Here is a 13,398-nt window from a genome sequence, read left to right as displayed (position 1 = left end):
TTTCGATTCCTCGTCCCGTGGTCGGTGCCGCGTTCCTCGTCCTCCGAGCTGATAGGATCTTCACGGGGGGTTCGCTCGCCAAGACCAGGTTTTTAGCGACTGTGATCTCAGTCAGCGGCATCAAAGGCGCATGCCGCGTGCCGGAATCCCCACCACCATATCCACTCCTCGGTGCCTCACTCGGCCAATTGAAGCTCGACGTCACCCAGTAAACCAGAATCTTATCTGCGGCTCGGCCAGAACTGTGGAAGCGACGGATGTTGCCTTACATGCGAAGCTGAGGCTGTCTTGAGTCAAGCTCGCGCTGTACCGAGATTCAAGATACAGCTTGGTTTATGTTGGCACTGCCTATGCATCTTCTTCTTCTACTGACTGACTTTGTTGTTACTATATGGCTGCTTGTTGCAGGTGGACTACGACCGGCTGAATTGCAAACCTCCTCAAGAACGGGCATGAGCTAGCATCGGAAGTACTTCTTCTCAACCCAGCGATCCTCGATATCCGGAAGCATATTGCAAAGGACGATGGTGATGCCAGGGAAAACCTTAGCAAGCCGGTGAACACCAAGCCTTCCGGCGGCATAGCATGCCAGTACAATCTTCTCCTGGGCAACGCCATGGTCCACAAGGACCTGCACAGCCATGAGTGCGGCACCTCCGCTGGCCATCTGTGTGTCAATCAGTAACACCGACTCATGTTCGTCGATGTTGTCCGGAAGCTTTAGATAATGCAGCTCGGGCTCTCCAGTTCGTACGTTGGACTGAATAAGGACTCTACCCGTCCTCATGTCTGGGACAACTCTTTTCAACGCAGTCTCGAAGGCAGCACCACCTCGGAGAACAAGCACCGCACTAACATCGCCAGTAGGCTGAAGTCCGTTATACTTATGACCTTGTGGCGTGGAAACTGTCTTCTCTCTGAACTGTACATTGTTGAGCGCCCTGCAGGAGTCAGCCTGATGCGTTCGTGGTAACCCCAAATCCGGCGATACTCACTGCTCAATCAGAAGGCAGGCAAGGCGGTCGAAGTAGAAGATGAAGTCTTCTGCCGACGTGTCGATGTCCTGGATGATCGTACACATGCCTCTGAGTTGTGGTGTCTGGTCCAAGATCACAACTCTGTCAGACAGAGGGTCGCTGGCAGCAGCGAGCTCAAGCTGTGTTAATGCTGCCCGGTGGTGAGTTGACTTTTCGATCAACTTTCGCTCGATGTACTGAACAACCATGGCTAATTGATATCTTAGTTGAGAGCTGACGCAAGTGGATCGGCATACTTACCCATTGCGACATGGTTTTCGATGCCTCGGGGCACGATGATGTCTTCTTGTTGTCAGTATCCAGGCAGGGGCTTTGCGAAGAGGGTGTAACTTACCTGCTACTTTGCGTTGAGGCTCAACGAACTGGTGATGCGTCAGAACAGACAGACATGAGAGACTCTGATTTGAGCTCCGTTACCTTCTCGAAGTTGGGCTTCACAAACTTGAACCACTGCTTCATGATTCCCTCAACATCTCGGGCGCGCTCCTTGACATCTCTCAACACTACCACATATGGTCAGCCTCTATCTAGACAAGTGTTATCTCCGAGCTGTATATGACCAACCTCTTCGGGAAAGACATGTGTCGGCATCCGCTTCACAGAATATCTAGATTTCTGTCAGGCCTGATTCAAGTCCTGGTCTAATTAGGGAATATATACCCTCATGTCCAAAAGATCTATGATACGGGGATCGTGAAGAGCAAAGATGCCTTCCAGAATAATGACGTGAGGCGAATAGATGGTTGTGGTTTGATCTAGTCGTTGATGCTTGGCAAAGGAGTAAACAGGAACCTCAGCCCGTTTACTAAGGTTGAGTGAGATGGTTAACTTACTTCACCACAGAATGCAGGTACACAGCTCCATTATCGAAACGAATTCAGGACGCGAGTGCCATGGCATATTAACTTACCCAGCCTTGAGATCCCGTAAACATTGCACGAGAATATTGAAGTCGATGGCCTGTAAACATGGTCAGCAACCAGGTTGCCAACAACCACAAGCCACGACTCACATCAGGCGCATCAAAGTCAAAGTCGTTATCAAAAGCCCTCTTGGATTCCTCAGGAGTCAAGGGATTATAGAAAGAGTCCTGTCACCAAAAGGAGTCAGAGTCGGTGCTAAACGGTTGGCGGGGTAGATGCACACATACCATTGACAAAATCACCACCCAAGGCAGATTCAGCTTCCTCACAATGGCATGCGACAAAGTCGACTTTCCCGAGCCCGAACTGCCAGCAATGCCAATGATGCTGACATCTGCCCATGGTGGAGAGTAGTGAGTTCGTCTTTGAACCGTCACATGAGATTCGGTGCCACTGTGGTCGTCAGCCATTGTGAGTCGGAGGTCGCCGATGTCGAGGCGCGGGGGAAGGATGGTATTGGTTAACTGCAGCTAGGACCTCGAGAAACTGCAACTGGGCGAACAAAGACGACGACAACGACGCCGACAATACGCTGCAGGAGTTGGGAGCCTCGGGTCTGCTTCCTTGCGAGGGGGTGAAGAAGAAAAGAGGCTCAAATATAAAATGAAAACAGGAGGCAAAAGTCAGGGTCCAGGTATCCAAAGATAAGCGCTGAGGGGGATGCTGGACTTTGACAAGCCTGGGCAGGTGGAGCTTCTGAACATCAAGGGTGTGCTACGTTGTAACAGGTGCTGACAGGCCAGCAGGAAGAGAACCTCTGGTCGAAGCTGTAGCCGGAAGGTTGTTAGAAAAAGCTTCGACAGTTGGAAAATCTTGTCGTCTTGCTTGGATTCAAGCACCAAGCATCAGAAAAGGAAGAAACTTCAGCAAGGACGAAGAAGTAGAAGTGCTCGTGTGCTATCTTGCCTCTTGGGCCTCCCATGGCGCTCAGGGTCTAGACGCTCGCAGCTCTCCGCCGATGGGTAGGCACGCTGCTCGGTTTTAGGTAGGCTGCGGTGCGGTACCTTAGGTTTCGTAGGTACCTGCCTCTTGTGCCTCTGGTGGAGTTCGCCCTGCACTTCTTGCCCTGTCGAGCCCGCTTGCAGCTTCTGCTCATGTGGCCGGAATTACATAATCATGGCTGCCCCACGTCAAGCACCGGCTGATTCTGCGATTGGTCCCCTGCAGCCGCAAACTCTGGAACCGAATAAAGCTCCGCTCCAGCCTCTTTCTCTTTGTTCTGACGTTTTCTCCTTCTTCCACATCCAATCCCATTTCTTCTTCAGCTTCTTTCAAACCTTTCAAACAACAAACAAACGGGAGCTCGAACGGCCACTCAAATGTGACGGCCGCCTAGAGTCTGATCCTGCCTTGCTTTCCCTGCTTTGCGCACCTTCCATCGCATGTCAGGATTGCCGGACATCAACGATCCAACAGCGATAGCAGTCTGGAACAGAGCTGCTGCTCGTCTCGTGCGGGAGACCTTGGAGAGAATCATGGTCCGTTGAGCTCCTGTGTGCCCTCCTGCCGGGCTCTGGCCCTGGTCTTGCTGGACAGCAGCTAAGATGTCTTTCAGACTTCGTCTGCGTCGACGGCTACTCCCATGAAGCATGCCTTCGAGAGGCGTGTTCAGGACGTTCAGTCGCCCAAGAGGTAAGCCTTTTCATTTTCCTGCTGCCTACTAGCCCGGCGCTAGCTCTCGAGCTGGCCCATATCACCCTCCCCTCCAGCTCACATGATGATCGACTATCAAATGGGAATCTCTCCTAGCAATTACCATGCGGAGAACTCGATATAAAATTTACCCTGATACCTTTGCTGTTTTACATATCTACAACTTCGACGCGCACTCAGAGGAGAACTTCTGTTAACATGATTCTCTAGCGACATCAACGCCCTGATCCTCGACTACCTGACTATGGAGGGCTATCCTAATGCTGCCGCAAAATTCAGCAAGGAAGCCAATCTGCAACCCTACCAAATCGACGAGACGATCAAGGTCCGTCAGCAGATCCAGAAGTCAATCCACACCGGAAGCATTCAGTCCGCCATTGAGGCGCTGAATGATTTTGATTCGGAGGTACGTGTTGCAATTTTCTTATTCTGCCCTCCCACACTTTGCCGTGATTAGACATTGAGTTATCATGCACCACTCATAGCACCTTCGGGTCTTTGATGAGAAACAACCACTTTTTATATGAGCTTTCCTTCATGCTTCTACTTTTCAATATGCATTCAATTCCATGCACATTGTCTAACAAGTACACTAGATCCTGGACCGTGATCCGACTTTGCACTTCGCTCTGCTTCGTCTGCAGCTCGTTGAACTGATTCGTTCGTGCACGAACACTCCTGGCGGTGATATTACTCCCGCCTTGACGTTTGCTACAAATCATCTAGGGCCTCGGGCGCCAACTGATTCTCGTTTCCTCAAGGATCTTGAAGAGACGATGGCGTTATTGATCTTTCCTCACAACGATCTTGAACCTCAGCTGGCAGCCATTCTGCACCCAGACCTGAGACGGGATGTGGCAGATGACGTCAACAAGGCCATCTTGCAGCGTCAATCGGAGCGTAGGGAGGCAGCGATTCGACAGCTAGTCAAGATGAGGGCTTGGGCCGAGTCCACTGCGAGAGCAGAGAAGAAGGCACTTCCCGACCGAATTGGACTCGGCTTGAATGGAGATGAGAGTGACGGGCATGATCAAATGCAGCTGTCTTAGGACGATGGCAGTGACGCATTCAAGAATGACAAAGAGGACTTGGGCCCACCAATGGACGCTCTGGTGGATAACATGGACCTCGACTTGTACCATGTTCCGCCGCGCATGCGCGAGCGATCTCAGGCTATGGCGGAGAATGGCTATGCGGAAGAGACGTTGGTTGGGTTTTAAGTTCACACAAACCTAAGTCGTTGAGCGAGCATCGGCGTGGGAGCGAGGGCGCTGTCACACATGCTTGTCGATGAATCATCTAAGGGATCACGGCCTGAATAACTGGCCTTGGAAATACAATCAGCGCACGGCGTTTAAGAGCAAGGTTTGATTTAGGAATATGGACAACAGGATCGGGATATCCTGGAGGCGTTTGGCATTCGGTCATGACTGAATGAGATTATGGTACATATAGCATTGTTAGGAGTATTCGGCATCGGGTCAACAGAGGACCGATATATGAATAGAAGCTATCATAGCAACTGCGCTTTCAGATTGTCTGCTTTACCGTTCTCCTTGATTAAGAACATCAGATTTGCTACACACAATGTCTCATCAGCCTTCTACTCCCGTCGGCCAACTCTTTCAAAGAAGCCTGTTCGACGTGGGGCCTGAGTGGCCAATCATCATACAGAGAAGTCCGCTTACAACTGAGCAACCGCATGATGTCCAAGAGCTCACCGGTTTCCTCTGCTTTCACGCTATGTCTGGCAGCTTTCAGGTGTTATTTTGTGTACTATAGTAGTTCATGTTCAAGCTATCTGATCACATGGAAGTGAAGCAAAGGGACTATTGGCTTAGTTCAGTATCATAAGATAGGAAATCAAGAAACTTCTTGTAAGGGTTATATACAGTTGGTACAACGTCTATTTGGTGCGGATATGCTTGAGCTTCTTGGGCGAGTAAAGGAAGTTGTTGGCGTAGGCCTTCGGCTTGATTCTCCTCGACTGAGGCTCCGACACAAAGTACTCGTAGCCCTGCTTCTCGGCGAAGTGGATGGCGTCCTCCTTGGACTTGAAGTTGAGCTTGGTACCTTGCATCATGTCTGCTGATGATTGCCAGCCCATCAGGGGGTTCTCCCATCGGTGGCCCTTGGGGAGGATATCCCAGTCCATGCGCCAGTGGTGGCCCTGCCAGTTGCCGGATTGCGTCGCGGGCTTGGCCTCCTGGTAGATGCTGCATATAAGCAATTGATTAGTAACCTGTCTCGATGAGCCTTGACGCGAGGATTGTATGCGTACCGGACAGTGCGGGCCTGGAGCTCCATGGGGGCACCCGAGATAACGGCGGCCTGGAGGTAGGGAACGTCCTCGCTACCGTTCTGAACCTTCTTGGGAACGGGGGTAAAGGTGCTGCGATGGGAGTTAGCGATGGTTTCCAATATTTTGAGACCTTTAGAAAGTCCTCACGAGGTCGCCTTATCGGCGGCAATTGTGTAGTCGGGCCCGTTGTGCTCAGTGGAAGGGGGAACCGCGGCGGGCACTCCTGTGGTGCCGGGTGCGAGCTGGCTCTCGAATCGGCGAGCGGTCATCGGGGCGGAAACTCGGAAGGGAGCGGCGCTGCGCAGCAGGCGCGCCGCATTAAAGGCTCGGAGGGATGCCATTGCGACGATTCGCTCCCTCAATTGATGCAGCGGAAAATCGTCGTCGTCGTCGGGTTGGTATTCAGGGAATGTGATGGTGGTGGTTAACGTTCGGTATTGGCAAGGCGAAAGGGCCTTGCTGGGGCTCCGTTTGGTGACCGCTGATTGGTCGCCGCAAGAACCTTGACCCGAAGAAACGAGTGCTTTTCGTCAAACCTCACTTCGGCAACGGAGCGTCACCTCGTCCACATTACTGCATCAGCCTCCCTCACGTCGAAATCGAAGTCAATTGATCCCGCTCAATTGACTGTTTGCGCCGAGCGACCGACGAAACTTCCCTCCATCCTTTTTCGCGATCTCGATACCCAGGCACCATGAGCTTCGTCCCCCGCCGCGGTCTCTCGACCCTCATTCCCCCCAAGGTGCGCTTCTCCCTCCGCCCGAACAGCAGGTATGCGGAACATCGAGTTAACTGAATGCGACTAGGTTGCCTCTCCCAAGGTACGAAATCTACCCGACTTGCAGTTGTTTTGATGGATGGATGCGACGCCACTGCGAAGATTGCACCGCAAATCGGAGCTTGGGCGCGGAACACGGAGAACGAAGAAAACCGGACGGAGCTGCTCGGAGCTATGGGAAAATCAACATGGGCTAACAAACGAACCTCTTTCCAGGCCCTTGGTGCGGACCCCAACGCTGTTCGCATGCAGCGCGTCGTCAACTTCTACGAGAAGCTTCCCCGTGGCCCGGCTCCCGAGGCCAAGGCCACTGGCATTCTCGGTCGTTACGCCGCTAAGCACTTCAGCGGCAAGAACGCCTCGGCGAAGCGTATGTCATTTCCCGATCGTGATGTGCATCGTTTCCAAGCAACAGTCTGACTTTTCGTGTGTAGCCATCGTCCACGCCATTGGCCTTCTTCTCGTCATCGGCTACGCCCAGAACTACTACTTCCACCTCCGTAAGTCGGCCTGTTGGCTCCGCCAACTCGGCGAAAACAAGAAGATGTGCGAGCGACGATGCTAACGGTTTCCAGGCCACCACAAGAACAATGCTCACTAAGCGACTCCCAATCAGCGGTTGTAGTCCAGCCTAAGGCTGTGTAATGGCATTGGGACTGTGTATATAAGAATTAGAACCTATTCTCCAGGAGGAGGCTCCTCGGCAAATTCCTTTATGTGTGTCCACCATCTACTCGTCAATGTGACCCGACGAAAGACCCGGTTCCTCGTTCAGCCAGGCCGTCGATACGTAGAGCTAGTGCCGAGAGTTTGTTTCAGCTAGTCGAAGATTAACTGAGTGGTATTGTGCTAGTGCCCAACTGGCCCTGATTGCAAGAAAAATAGGCTTGATGCGATGTTGAAGAAAAACGTGTAGTGGGTTGAAGTTTGCAAGAAGGGGACACTCATTGACTTTGGTTGGCCATGCGCGCAGCCGGTGAGGGACCGTTTCGTAGTCTAATGTAAGAATACCATCAATTCACTCATCCTTTCACGGTCGGTAAAACACCTGTCAGTCAGAGGTTGCGGCTGGGCTGCGCCAACCTTTGAACCCATGAATGCTCAGACCATGGCGTTGCGCATCAATGCAGAAAGGTCCAAGAATAGCCCATTTCCATGTCGGGGGATCCCGCGTTGACTCTTTCCACCCCAGCCAACCCAGGAGCACTCTTACACACCCACTCACCCACCCACCTTCCTTCCCAGCCCGAGCTGAGAGCCAACCGTGGCACAGTGCTAGCAGCGCACAGTGGGTCATGTACCGACACTGTCACAGCCTTCCAGTGACCACGTCGGCGGGCAGGACCCCCATCGGGTCCACTCTTTATTCCCTCACCTGCCTCCCCCATTGCACTGGACACTGGACACACAGCACCTCGGGCTTGCTCCCCTGCCGCACGCTAATCCCTGATTAGGCGACTGCAGCTCCTCTGGAAAATCGACCTCACAACCATCACAGCCGCATAGGTGTGCCCTTCTACCACCACCTCACCCCCATCAGCCCAGCGCTCCTTTATTTTTCCCGACTCCCAAATCTCCCCCCAAACGACTACCTTGACGACGATACCCGTCCTTCTGGTAGGGGAGTTCCGAATCCGCGACTTACGAGATCGCATAAACCCCGCGCATCGATCCACGAAACCACCTGATTTCTGCGACTCGTCGCCCAGTCGAGAATCATCCACGAACCCGACCAAACCAACCCGTCCTCTACCACCCCCAGACTTGTCTTCTCCCTCGCTCAGACTCGAGTCCGGAAAAGCCCAACCTCGCTCTTCCAGCGCAGAACATCCGACGACGTATGATGGCAACTGAAGCCACCCTCGCCGCCCCCGTTGATGCTTCTGTCCATTCTGACTCCAAGCTCGTGAGTTCCCTCTTTTCCCCTCTTCCAACTTCACCGCTGGCGCCAGCCCCATCGCCCAACGATCCCCACGTCCCCCTCTTCATTTGTCCCCCATGCAAACCTCACCCTGCCTGCCACCCTGTCGCTTGCCATGGCTAATCTGGGATCCTTCGGGACCCCCGTTCAACAGACTAACGACGCTGACAACCACTCGCACAATGTCGGCCCAGACCGCGCGGATCTGAACGGTAGTCCCGCCGTCGATGACTTAGAAAATAAGCACATCACCGGTGTTGAAGATCAGCTCATTTCAGCAGATGTTAGTGTTAGTGGAGGGTCGGATACGGAAGCATCGCGGGCTGCCCGAGATGGAGAGAAGGGTCACGGAAGGACGTCATCATCCGTCAAGAAACCTGCGACGTTCAAGGCTGTGTCGGTCAACAAAAAGTTTCTAGCCTCCAAAGGCCCCGTGAGTACCTCGACGACCAAACCCGGCGAGAAGACGAACTCGACGTCGATCCTAAGCTCTTCACCGTCGGGAAACTCGACTCTGTCGTCGCGACCGAGACTTGTCGCAAAGTCGGGGACTGGCACGGGCTCCACTCCGCGCGTGAACTCGGCTGCCAATGGCGCCCAGCCCGCCTCGGGCCCTGATCCCAACGCAGTGTGGAACAAGAACCGACGTAAGGCTATCGGGTGTTCATGGCGATTACGGTCTGTTGCTAACGAGGACTTTCAGCTGTTCCTGTTCCGGAACCCAAGAAGCTGACAGACGAGGAACTTAAGAAGTATGGCATTCATATGGCAAGCCGGCTTGCTCCGGAAAGCGGTCAGGCACAAGGCAACTGGGCGGACATAGAGGATGACGACGATGATTGGGCTCCTGAGACTATTACTTGGACAGATGGTACCAAGACTACGCTCCCGCACCCCGACGAAACGCCTGCACCGCCGCCCGAGCCGATCCCAGCGCCGCCGAAAGAGAAAGCAATAGAGAAGCCAAAGTCACCCGCACCACCGCCTCGCACCACCGCCTCGCCCTCCATCAAGTCTGGAGGTCTTGCTTCTGGCAAGGGGTTGATTCTCAAGGCTGGGTCTGCCGACAAGCCAACACTCGTCGCAAAGCCGCCTGCGCCTCCGACGCCAGTAAAATCACCATGGGCTCCTCTTCCACCTATCGAAAAGGCTCCACCAGTCGTCGCAGAGCCACCTGCGCCTCAAGCCGGCACGAGATATTCTGCAAGAGACCACATCGCCAAGAGCAAAACCCCGCCGCCTCACCATGCTAAAGAGATCGCCGCCGATGACTTCAGTCGATCGGCTTGGAGGGAAGGGCCCGCCGCGGGTGGAAACAGGGAGCTCTTCAACTCTCAGTCTGGACGTTACGAGCCGGCACCTGATCGAAGGGGCTCGATGCGGTCCGACGCTCACCCTAGACAGCCTGCCTTGTTGCAGCGCCCATCCCAGTCTGATCACCCGGAGCCGTCCGCTGCTTTTCAGACTAGTAGAAACTCGGTACCCGATGGTCCTTACGGCAGACGTCGCGGATCTTCTGTTGCTAGCGTTGGTAGCGGATCCTATCTGCAACGACCGGGCAAGGGCCACGAGTTGCCGATGCCTCCCCAGGACTTGCTGAACGCACGTAGAGGGTCCATGGCCGGGTCGGTCGATAGCCCAGTCTCCCCACGAAACTTCTCCCCCTCAGGCTTGCAACAGGGTCCTCGGATGCACGGGAACCAGCAGTGGCAGCCTCGGCCATCGCCAGGAACTACCCATGCTAGCTTGCACTCCGCTGGCTCCCAGCCGGATGTCAGACCAGTACAGCCACCCCCGATGGCCCGCTTAGAGGAGGACCTTGAACTACAGAAGAAGATTATGCGCGAGAAGCGTGAGTTGGCGATGCAGAGAAGACGCGAAGAAGAGGCCCGCGAGGAGGCCGCAAGGAAAGAGCGCATCAAGGCCAAGTTGGAAGCTATGGGACCACCTCCGGAACGCAAGAGTGCTAAGAAGGAATCATCACCCGAGGATTTCAGCAGGGTTGCTCAAGCACAGTCGCAATCTCAACAACGGGACGGCTCTGCTGGCGCCGATTCGGGCTCTCAGCCACCAGCAGCGAGCCCTGATTCATCTACCGCGCCAGTGACTACTTCTCACGCGAGTGACAAACCGTTCAGCGACAGGCCCAGCACTGCTGGTGGAGATCATGGAAGAAGACCTGGCGGTCAAGAAGCTAAACAATCTAGCTCTTGGGTGGCACCTTCACCTCAGCAGGAACGTCTTCCCACCTGGGGTACTTCTGCTCCTCAAGCTCCTCGCAACGTTTGGGGGTCGCCCAACAACGATCGCGGACTCGGCAACGGGACTTTCAGCACTGACCTGGCTCAGCTGCCTGGTCAGCTTCCTCAGGCTCAGGGCAAGAAGGGACCTGCGCCCATCGCACCACCCAGCGTGCAACGAGCCCCGCCTCAAATTCCGGCGGCCACCCAGCCTCGCCCTGCACCTGGAGGCCCACGTGAAGTCAGCGACATGAGAAACAGATGGGCCAACTCGGTGTTGGAAGGGGATAAGATAGTTCTGGACGAGAAGAGAACACAGCGTCTCGAGCGCGACCGAACTCTTGCCGAGCGTGGGCTCACTATTGAGCAAGCTCAGGCCTCTATCAAAGACACATGGCGGCCCTCTGGAGACGGCAGACGCGATCCCGCACAAGTCATTCACCATGACGTCTCCGGTCGTGGCATTGACCACCCCTCAGCACCCACTGGCTCATCAGCAGGTTCGATACTGCCTCCCACCGGTCCGTCAGCAGCAACCCAGTCTCGCACCTCTTCCAGGTTCTTCCCCCCAAGGACAGCAGACATGATTCTTCAGGTTCCCATACGGAGCCATCGAGGCCCAACTCACCTTCACCACCGCCTCCGGATATGCTAGGTCACCCAGCTTTCGACGGAGACGCCCTTCATCCCCATGTATCCCTTCCCCGCCCGCATCCCGTTGTGAAGCTACCCCCTTCAGGTTCGGCTGCGCAGCCTCCTGCTTCCAGATCTTCTGGACAATTCGCTTGGGCTACCCCAGCCGGGTATAAGGACGGCCCTGGATCCCATGCGCGCGGGCCTTACCAGCCGAGTCACGCGCCGCATCGGTCGCAAGACCAAACGGGAAACGAGAATTGGCAGGATCGTATCAACAATCTGCTTACAGGACGAAAGCCGAACTCCCCCCCGAAAGCGCCGGGCGTCGAGCCTGTCACTAAGAGTGCTCTCGATTACTCGGGTCACTTCAATCCGGCTACTGTCTCTCTGCCTCGTTCGAGTGTTCAACAGTCTTCGTCAGAAGACGCAAAGTCTTTCAACACAAAGCCAATGGCAGAGGAGTGCTTTGAGGAACAGGAGATGGGATCTCTCCCTCAGATTCGACTCCCGCACAAGACGCCGGACGCTGCATGGCACCCAGCTGCTGCCCCAACCAAGCCATTGCCGAGGCGCTTCTGGGTGTCCGATGTTGAGACGGTCCGCTCATTGTGGTTCCCTCATGAGATGTCCTCTAGCGGCAGTGTGTACCGTATTCTACTACCCGGGATGACCGAGGCCAAGACCGTTGCCCTTCCATTCTCTCGATCGGGTAGCAACCCACGACGATCCAGTGGGCGAGGTGGGCAGCGTGGGTCCGGCCCAAACCATCGAGGCGGTAAAGGTCGCGAGCCCTCTTACTCTGGCGAGACAAGCAATTCGACACCACCTCCCAGCCGTGGAAGCCGCGGCGGCTTTCGTGGGCGCGGATCCGAGAACTGGTCTCGTCGGACACCTCCCACACAAGCAGCATAAGAAAGTGCTGTCAACATAAAACTTTGAAAACACGATAACAAGTTGTTCACTTGTGGTGGGCAGCATGCACTACCAATCGTAGCCGACAAAAGCGAAGGCCACACGAAACGTATGGATACTGTTCTGCATGCTGTAACTGTGTGCATGCGCGAACTCCTCCGCTACGAGCGATAGGCAGTATGTACCATCTCGAAATTTTGATTATTTCCGCAGAGAGCGTTTTGCGTTTTCAGACTTTGATGACCCGGAGTCAACCGGATTGCTTTGGTCAGCATATGAGCATGACCAATTTCGCAAGGACGTGGACACACGGGTTGTGTGGAAGCGAGAGCGAACTCTATTTGTGACTTTCTTCTCTCGACCGCTTCTCACGACATACGAAACTTCGACCACTCCCATCGACCAATATCCCGACTCAACACGAACACCAAGTCCCCGCTAGATCAACAAGGAAAAGCACTGGTCATGTTGACCAAGGTCAAGTGTTTCTTCGTATGATTGGTTTCCATGACACGAATAACGAAACGGCCGGAAGGGGGGACTATGGACGAGGTGGCGGGTGTCCAAGGGAATATTAGGACGGTCGCGGTCTTTTACAAACACCTGATGCGAATGAGGTGACATTACAGGACTCGGATAAGGGCGGTTGTCTTGTGACTGGCACATACTCGGTTACTGCTAGACCAACAGGCTGTAAATGCTTGCGGGCAAATGGATGTCCTTGGTAATTGCAGTTCAAAAAATACACAAACAAATGAAGAAAACACCAGTAGTTCCGTGTCGGTTTTAGTTGCCGAATGCCATACACTGATGCTATGTAGATGACACCACATGTAGATGATGCTGTTCAAACGGTGCCGATCTTCCTTTTGTAAGCATGTCTCACAAACTACTCCTTCCCCAGCTCTCGCAAGTCGCATGAGGGATCGCAGCATTGTGTTATCCTACCTATTTGAAACGCAACTGTTTCTTAGTATTGCCTTGGTTCTATCTTCA

General features: G+C 54.2%; 5 protein-coding genes across 5 annotated transcripts; 3 read left to right on the top strand and 2 right to left on the bottom strand.

Annotated features, from left to right (window-relative positions):
• Nucleotides 1–457: 457 nt before the first annotated feature.
• ColSpa_07586 (uridylate kinase) lies at nt 458–2,370 on the bottom strand (the record flags this gene model as incomplete). Its single annotated transcript, XM_049273798.1, has 9 exons — nt 458–941; nt 996–1,227; nt 1,372–1,399; nt 1,422–1,540; nt 1,602–1,644; nt 1,698–1,842; nt 1,948–1,997; nt 2,050–2,127; nt 2,188–2,370. The coding sequence occupies 9 exons, from the start codon at nt 2,368–2,370 to the stop codon at nt 458–460; spliced, it is 1,362 nt and encodes a 453-aa protein (XP_049129755.1).
• Nucleotides 2,371–3,542: 1,172 nt separating this feature from the next.
• On the top strand, nt 3,543–4,662 carry ColSpa_07585 (glucose-induced degradation protein 8; the record flags this gene model as incomplete). The annotated part of the gene is made up of 3 exons (XM_049273797.1): nt 3,543–3,592; nt 3,824–4,019; nt 4,210–4,662. 3 exons carry the CDS (start codon nt 3,543–3,545, stop codon nt 4,660–4,662), a joined length of 699 nt encoding a protein of 232 aa, XP_049129754.1.
• An 857-nt stretch (nt 4,663–5,519) lies between these two features.
• ColSpa_07584 (NADH-ubiquinone oxidoreductase subunit, mitochondrial) lies at nt 5,520–6,256 on the bottom strand (the record flags this gene model as incomplete). The annotated part of the gene is made up of 3 exons (XM_049273796.1): nt 5,520–5,829; nt 5,895–6,005; nt 6,063–6,256. 3 exons carry the CDS (start codon nt 6,254–6,256, stop codon nt 5,520–5,522), a joined length of 615 nt encoding a protein of 204 aa, XP_049129753.1.
• Nucleotides 6,257–6,768: 512 nt separating this feature from the next.
• On the top strand, nt 6,769–7,294 carry ColSpa_07583 (ATP synthase subunit f, mitochondrial; the record flags this gene model as incomplete). Its single annotated transcript, XM_049273795.1, has 3 exons — nt 6,769–7,063; nt 7,128–7,193; nt 7,269–7,294. 3 exons carry the CDS (start codon nt 6,769–6,771, stop codon nt 7,292–7,294), a joined length of 387 nt encoding a protein of 128 aa, XP_049129752.1.
• A 1,435-nt stretch (nt 7,295–8,729) lies between these two features.
• Nucleotides 8,730–11,509, top strand: ColSpa_07582 (uncharacterized protein; the record flags this gene model as incomplete). Its single annotated transcript, XM_049273794.1, has 2 exons — nt 8,730–9,261; nt 9,318–11,509. 2 exons carry the CDS (start codon nt 8,730–8,732, stop codon nt 11,507–11,509), a joined length of 2,724 nt encoding a protein of 907 aa, XP_049129751.1.
• Nucleotides 11,510–13,398: the final 1,889 nt, after the last annotated feature.

This window comes from Colletotrichum spaethianum (genome assembly GCF_022836535.1).
Source record: "Colletotrichum spaethianum MAFF 239500 DNA, contig19, whole genome shotgun sequence".
Classification (NCBI taxonomy): Eukaryota; Fungi; Ascomycota; class Sordariomycetes; order Glomerellales; family Glomerellaceae; genus Colletotrichum; species Colletotrichum spaethianum.
The sequence above is the reverse complement of the archived record's forward strand: the minus strand, read 5'-3'. Positions and strand labels throughout refer to the sequence as shown.